Here is a 7,500-nt window from a genome sequence, read left to right as displayed (position 1 = left end):
ATTCAGATGTTTGCACCATGGTTTTCTTTTTCAGGAGCAGAAGCAAGAGGAACATCAGTCAATAAGGTTTGTTTACAGTTTTTCAACATTAACAATGACGTTCAAATTTGCTACGCTGCTGTGATAAAGCAGTTAGCAGTAAATTAACCCAGTGTTTCACAGCGTCCTATTTAAGGCTGGTGTCGTGCGCAAAACGTTTTCAACGTTCTATAAGGTTTTCTTTGCTTTGTTAATAAGCTCTCAGCATTTTTTAATGAATAAGATCAAAATTAATTATTTTATTTTATTCTATTTTTTATTTCTCAAGCAAAGCGTTGATATAACTGTTACTCGATCTTGAATAGTAAGCCAATACATCCTTTCGGCTTAAATTAATTATGGACATTTTTGTTAAGCCTGTGTTGTTGCTTCAAGGCTGGCTACGCTGGTTTCTGCGATAGCTCAAGTGTTAACTCGTATTATTGAAACCATACATAAATTGTTACATGTTGAGCGGTCATCTTTTCAACCAGATTTAACTGCCCTCAAAGCTGTAAAAGGAATTTGTCAAAAATGATATCACAACAAAACGTTGATATAGCTGTTATTCGCTATTGTATAGTAGCAAAAAAAATGAATACGGCCTTTCGGCGTATAAAAAAAAATAATAATAACGGAAATTCTTGTTAACCTTGTGCTCAGTGACTCAAAGCCTGGTTCACACACCTACGACGCCAATGCAAACGCAAATGCAAATGCAAACGCAAGGAAGGTTCACACGTTGAACGCAAACGCAAGCACATTTAAATACGCACGCGCAATTGAGTATCCCAAGATGACTGACGAAGTCAACCCTGGAGGCATGGAACGAGCGTTTGCGTTTGCGTTACACCGGTTGACACGTGTGAAATGCAAACGCAAGCGCAAATGATAAAGATGCGTTTCTAACGTTTGCATTTGCATTTGCGTTGAGGCAGTTTACACGTGTATTTCCTTGCGTTTGCATTTGCGTCGTGCGTGGGAACCAGGCTTAAGGGCTGGCTACTCCCCTGTGTTTCGGGGATAGCTCATGTTAACTTGTATTACGGAAACCGTACATGAATTGTTACATGATGACCGAGCATTTTTTTTTTAACCAGAGTTAGCCGCTTACAAAACTGTATGTAGGATTTGTCAAAAATGATATCAACGAAACGGGAAACTTTAACAACAACGCGCGCATTTCAAACGACAAGGGTGTGAGTTCAGCGGACAACCGACGAGCACTTTGGTTTTTTTTTTCTTTTCGTCCTTGGCGCCTAGTCAGAATACAGGAAAATAAAAATCTTAGGAAAGGGTTTTTTTTTTTTCATTCTATGACTAGGCATCTCTTGGATATGGCATCGCTGCAGGAAGTGCTGTTTCTCTTGGAAACGGTGGGTTTTTTTCTATCCTCAAACAAGGGTGTAGTGAGTTGACAACTCCTCGGAAGCATTGGTACTTTTCAGAATGCTTCTTCCCAAATGGGATCTTAGAAGGAGAAGAGCAATAAAGACGGACATCAATGTTAAGAAAGTTTTAAATAGTTTTAATTTCGGTGGGAACTGAAAAGAAGATCAAATCAGGCCATTTGATCATTCAAATTGAACTGCATTTATCTCTTCAAGAACGTATTTGTGTATTTCCTTTCTCTAAAATTATTTATTCACTTCTCAGCTGCTCCTGAAAGGGCACTTGCTTTGCCTGAAGAGGTTGTAAATGCCATGCACGTTCCTTCATGTGATCCCAAGTGTGTCGTGTCTCAGTTTCAAGAGAGTCTCCATTTGACGTCAACAGCACTGGATAATCCGGAGAACGAGGACAAACGTTTGATCCGTTGCCTCGCTAATACAGCAAAATCCCAAAACAGAAAGGATGTAGTTGAATACTTGAGGACTATTGTCCCTGCTGGTACTACAGGTAAGAAAGGAGACATACTGATCAAATTAAGTGTGTTATATAGAAAAGGCCAATAGTTTCTCTTTTAATTTGCTTGTATGATCGGTCCTTCGATAATGAATGAAGGAAGGAAGGAGGAAAGGAAGAAAAGGGAGGGAGGAAGGGTGGGAGGGAGGAAGGAAGGAAGGAATGGATGGATGAATGAGGGGGCGAGTGAGCGAGATGATGGTTGATGGTGGATGGATGATTAGGAATTTCTCAGTTATTTATCGCACGTTCTAAGTGGAATCTGCAGAATTGTCTCAGAAAAGCATGAAATTATACATAAAGAAAATAACCACCATCACACCGCAGATTATGTCGATTACTGATCTTTTCCAACGGAAAATGTTCGTTGCATGTAATCCGTGAGAACGGTTTGTTGTTTGCACAAGCACTGCACTCTCCTTCCCTATCACAGCAGAATTGACTAAGCAATTATTTGGAAAGAATACAAGTTGCTTGGCAGTGGGCGAAAGGACAACTGAAGAATCAGAGTCCTAAGCAGGAATCGAAGCTACAACCTCCGTAACACCGGTCAGATGCTTTAGCCGTTGAGCTACTAAAACTCACTGGAGAGCTAACGTAGTTCGTTTAGCTAGGTCCTGAATGGACAACGCGTCTCACTTGTCTGCTAACTCTGCAGAGTCATGCGCCTCAGTTTATACAAGTACATGATATGATGGAAAAGCGTAATGCGTCTGTGAGAAGGATAGAATACAAGTTGCTTGGCAACGAATGAAAGGACAACCTAAGCGGAGGTCGTAAGCTCGATTTATTGGGTAAACTGAGGCGCATTATTTTGTAGATCCCGCACACCACTGGGACACACTGTCCATTCAGGACTTAGTTAAACGACATATCTCTCCTGTACGTTCTAGTGGCTCAATGGTTAGAGCATCCTACCGGTGTTACGGAGGTCGTAGCTTCGATTCCGGCTTTAATAGGACTCTGATTTTTTAGTTTAGCCCGTTTCCAAGCAATTTAAAGAAGGGAGGTGATGTGGATGTCCGTGTGAGCTTTTTCGATTACCTTTCGCGCGAAAATAACAATGACCTTCTTTGTTTATGTCCTACACTGATAAGAGCTTTGTGAAAGGCACGTGACTAATTACCATATCTGACTACGATGAAAACGACACTCAAGTGAATTTTAAACGTGGTCTGCCATAGGCATCCCACTTAATGAGTGTGTGAGTAAGTGAGTTGACGGTAGGTGGATATAAAAGCACGAAACATGGCATTGTACGTAACAAAAATAACCACCACCACGTGCACACTGCAGATAATAATAATAATAATAATAATAATAATAATAATAATAATAATAATAATAATAATAATAACAACAACTTTATTTTAGTGTCAACCTTCTAGCTAACCTTTAATAGGCTTACTAATCGGGGACACTATCCTACATAAAAAAAGTACAATAATCTTTCGAATTTACAATAATAAAATCTTTAGGCTACAATGGCTATATATATATGTTATTCACCGGCCGGGAGGTCCGTATTGGGAAAAACTGTGCCCGAGGTCTCTCGAGTACGGCCGAGGGCCGTACTCGAGACAGAGGGCACAGTTTTTCCCAATACGGACCGACCAAGGCCGGTGAATAACGTTTTTATTTATTTCTAAATTCTATTCTTAGAAGGTAGGAGAAACTATTAAGAAAAACTCTAAAAGTCATGTTTTAATTTTACGCATTGTTGGGTAATAAAATTCGCTTTCACTGGACGGTAATAGCTTTCGTCAGAATCCATTGTTTTTTATGAGAAAGTTGAACAATAACACTGCTCTATTGCAAAAAACAATTAAGACAAATTGAAACTTCGCTCTTTCAATTCGCAAGTTCACTCTGCGCTTAGCGTAGTTGGTTACCATGACCGTGGTCAGGAGATAGGAAAATACTGCTCGCTCCCGGAACCAATCAGATTGCAGGATTCTCAGGATACCGCCCGCTCACGATCAAAGAAATAAATAAACAATAATAAAGAACATACCTAGAAATATAAAAATCCTTCGGCTACAGTCACTATATACGATAATAAAGAACTTATTTAGTAACTAAAACTTATATAATTAGGATCTGTGATTTTATCCGATGAAAAAATTGATATTTAGCAAGTGCATGTGGGACAATTACCATTACAAAAGTCGTTCTCCACCAGGCTAGCGAGATCTCTTTTTCTAATATTGGCCATGAAGGCCGTTAACGTCTGTCTCTCTCTGTCTCCTGGGCTAAGTTTGGACCAAAGTCGTGGTCCAAAGAACGTCAATGAATGTTTCCCATGCCTGACACTGTTGAATCGTGGGATATAGAAATCAGAATTTCTCAGATAGTAATTAGATGGCGTTTCGCTGAATAAGTCCAGAATATTCTTAGGGAGTAACTTATGCTTGACCTTGAACATAAATATTGCTATATCTTGAAGACGCCTATTGTATAAGGAAGTCAGATTAGCACGTTTTAATAAGTTGATGTATGACAAATTCCAATTACAGAAAACCGCCCTGAGACCTTTTTCGTTTACGCGTTCAGGTTTCTTTCTATCCTACGCCTTACAAAAATGCCAGACTAGGCTGCAATATGTAAGCTGAGGTAAAATCGCTGTCTTGTAAAACTGAAGTTTAGCTTCGGTAGGGATCAGTTTCCTGAGCCTCATTAAAACACCAATCAGCCTACTTGCTTTTTTACAGGTAACTGAAATTTGTTCTGATTATGTCACTTTTCCAGCGGAGCAAATTTGCTGAGACGAGACCTACGGTTTATCGCTGTAATCCATGAGAACTGTTTGCTGTTTGCAAAAGAAGTGCGATCTTCTTATTTATCATAGCAGGATCGACCAAGTAATTATTTACGTTGGTGTTTAGATCCCTCACTCACAAGAAAAAGGAACACAATTTCGAATCTTATGCTAAAGCTTTAATATACAGTTAAACCCAGTTAAAAGTGTTCCATGTTGCTGATTTTCCGTTGCTTTTTTGTCTCATACAGGACCATTGCTAGACGAGGGCCTTGATGTCCAATGCGTGCCTTTCAAGGAAAGAAAGGAATTAACGTTTTTTCTTACTGGTAAGTGTAATACTGACTATCTCCAGGCGCTTTTGTTAGGGCGCGGAAAAGAACGCCGTTTTTCTTCCTACGAAAGCTGTAATACCAAAAGTTCTAAGCAAAGGTTATTGAATGAGGAACAATTCTGCCCGTCATGTCTCCATTCATGTAGTTTCTCTGATACAAATAAGTAATACAGTTATTTGGAAATCGTTTATAACACAAAGAAAAAACCATGAGCATGCAAACACCAAAGCGCGATTCTGAGAAGAAAACAAAAGCCACAACATAACTTAGCTGAAGATAAACTGGAACTTTGGCTTGTACTGAACTGGCCTATAAATATGGGTTATTGACGAAGCGTAAGTTATTTTTTTGCGTGTTTATGTTCGTCTTGGTGCATAAACACGCAAAAAACGAACGAGGCCAATATCCAGCCATCTTGACCGAATAAGCTTGGTCAATAGATGATTTTTTTTTCTATATTGGATAAAACACCAAAAAATTATCTTTGGTCTTGCTGGACCAAGCGGTTCAACTTGCCCACTCACCGAGCTAGTCATGTAATAGTATTGAGTATACTTCATCTTATATATTCCGTTAAAAGGAACTACTGATCGAGGAACAGTCTCAATAAATGAATTGCATCTGTCTGATAATAAATGGACCAATTGATTTTGAGTAAGACACTATATTAATTTGCATGGAGAGAATTTTCAAGCGAACCCAATCACGGTAACATTGCATTGATATGTGATTACAAATTGCTGTCGATAAAATAGAACGAAATATTAATTCCAAAAAAAGAAAAAAATGGTCCAGCTGCCCCCATTTGTCCTTTTCCTTTGGTATATACTCGTTAAAGCAGATTCAGTATGTAAACTAATTTTGTCTTTTACACTCTTTCAGTCGGTGGGCGATGGCAGGAGCTTGCACACAGATTAGGATTTTCTCACAACGAAATAAGCTTCCTTGACGAGAGAACAACTAATCCAAGCGATGTTCTACTTAATACTGTGGCAAATCATTATCCCTTTCGTGTCGGTGAACTTTACGACATGTTAGTAGAAAGTGAGCTTCCTCTAGCAGCTGACATGCTGTAGACAGTGTGCTGTATAACCATGGGTCACAGGGTTGCCACGGTTAGTGAAACATGACTTATTTTGTATCTTATGGTAGGACAAATAGTGAATTCTTCGTGAATCCAGCGACGGTCCTACATCCTCCGAGATCAAAAAAATTTCTTTTTGATGAGATGGGTTGACATAGAAGTTTAGATTCAGTGCGAACAAATTAAGAAAAAAATTGATTGTTTATGAATTTGGTTTTAATGAATTCGTCAATACCTTTAGGCACCAAAAGGGTTTGTCTTAGATCTACGCTTAAGGTGTTTTGTGGTTTGCGGTCGTTAAAATCCAGAGAAATCCTTTGTGGTAACCCTGAATTGCAGATTTGAAATTCAAGTAATAATTAACAGTTGTGCCAAAAGCTTCATTCCATTATTAACGACGTTTTTGCCTTTAAAAATGATATTCATTAATCCGTTTTTAATGGGAGGCAGCGTTACTTAGTGGTTGGAGCTCTAGACAGCGTATTTCCCGGTTAGGTTTCCCGGTTTCCCGTGTTAGGTCTCTTGTTCAACTTCGAGGCTTATCTCGAGGTAGTTCGGTTTTATGAGTGTTGGATGTAATAGTTAGGTTAGTATTTTCAGTATTAGTTTTAGATTGGATTATTGGTAGTGTGTATTCTTAGTTAGAATTTTGTGAACTCGTATAATATAACTTAAATAGGTTAATTAATGTAGTAATTGATAAGTAGATTCTTAATTCTTTTTTTGGTTCTTATTGTTAGTTTCTATAGTGTCCCATTGAGTGTTTTTTTAAAAACTGCTATTTAGATTGACACTGAAACAAAACTTACTTACATACTTAGTCTTACTCACATAATGCGAGCGCTGTGATAGACCAATTTAGCGGACAATATTTTAAAGTGCAGTCTGCTGGAGTTGTTTTCTTGAGCCTACTGCAACTTACATCTCCTTGTTTTTTTGTTCTTTCGCTTCAAATTATGAACCGACGTCAATGCACTAAAAACGCAACAAAGTGTCGATGAATTTGATTTCAATGAATTGATTGGTTTGTGGTCTGTTCTTGAGAAAATCATGGAAATTCATGATGCATGGTAACCCTGAATTACACTCTTTTTTTTTCAATCTAAGCAATAAATAGCAGTGGACAAAAGAACTTCAAAGCTCGGAGCTCGATCGATCCAAGGCTTGAACTGGAAAAAATACGGACAGCACCTTAAAGCACAGGCATCAAGCTCTATTGGTAAGAGGCTTATATATACGCCTCTCACCAAAGAGTGCCACGCAGTTCGTGTGGTACGAGACTAGTTAGTAATAAGATGGCTAGTCAGATCATTTGTTGATTCGATTACTTTCTTTATATTCACGCTCTAGTCTTTTTACTATCGAGCACACTTCTTACAGATGTTCAAGATTACTGAGAA

General features: G+C 38.6%; 1 protein-coding gene across 4 annotated transcripts in view; it reads left to right on the top strand.

The window, feature by feature from the left end:
• The window catches only part of LOC138009467 (uncharacterized), a 55,747-nt gene that overhangs the window by 45,902 nt on the left and 2,345 nt on the right, over window positions 1–7,500 (top strand). For all 4 annotated transcript variants that reach the window (XM_068856494.1, XM_068856493.1, XM_068856492.1 and 1 more), the window contains 5 exons: window positions 1–66; window positions 1,343–1,394; window positions 1,675–1,917; window positions 4,933–5,010; window positions 5,899–7,500. The exon at window positions 1–66 is cut by the window's left edge and continues 2,111 nt beyond it; the exon at window positions 5,899–7,500 is cut by the window's right edge and continues 2,345 nt beyond it. In XM_068856494.1, coding sequence (XP_068712595.1) covers window positions 1–66; window positions 1,343–1,394; window positions 1,675–1,917; window positions 4,933–5,010; window positions 5,899–6,092 — 633 coding nt within the window. In that variant the 3' untranslated portion in view covers window positions 6,093–7,500. The remainder of the gene's footprint in view (window positions 67–1,342; window positions 1,395–1,674; window positions 1,918–4,932; window positions 5,011–5,898) is intronic.

Source organism: Montipora foliosa, chromosome 7 (assembly GCF_036669935.1).
Source record: "Montipora foliosa isolate CH-2021 chromosome 7, ASM3666993v2, whole genome shotgun sequence".
Lineage (NCBI taxonomy): Eukaryota > Metazoa > Cnidaria > Anthozoa > Scleractinia > Acroporidae > Montipora > Montipora foliosa.
Note: the sequence above shows the minus strand (reverse complement) of the source record. Positions and strands in the feature narration are given on the sequence as shown.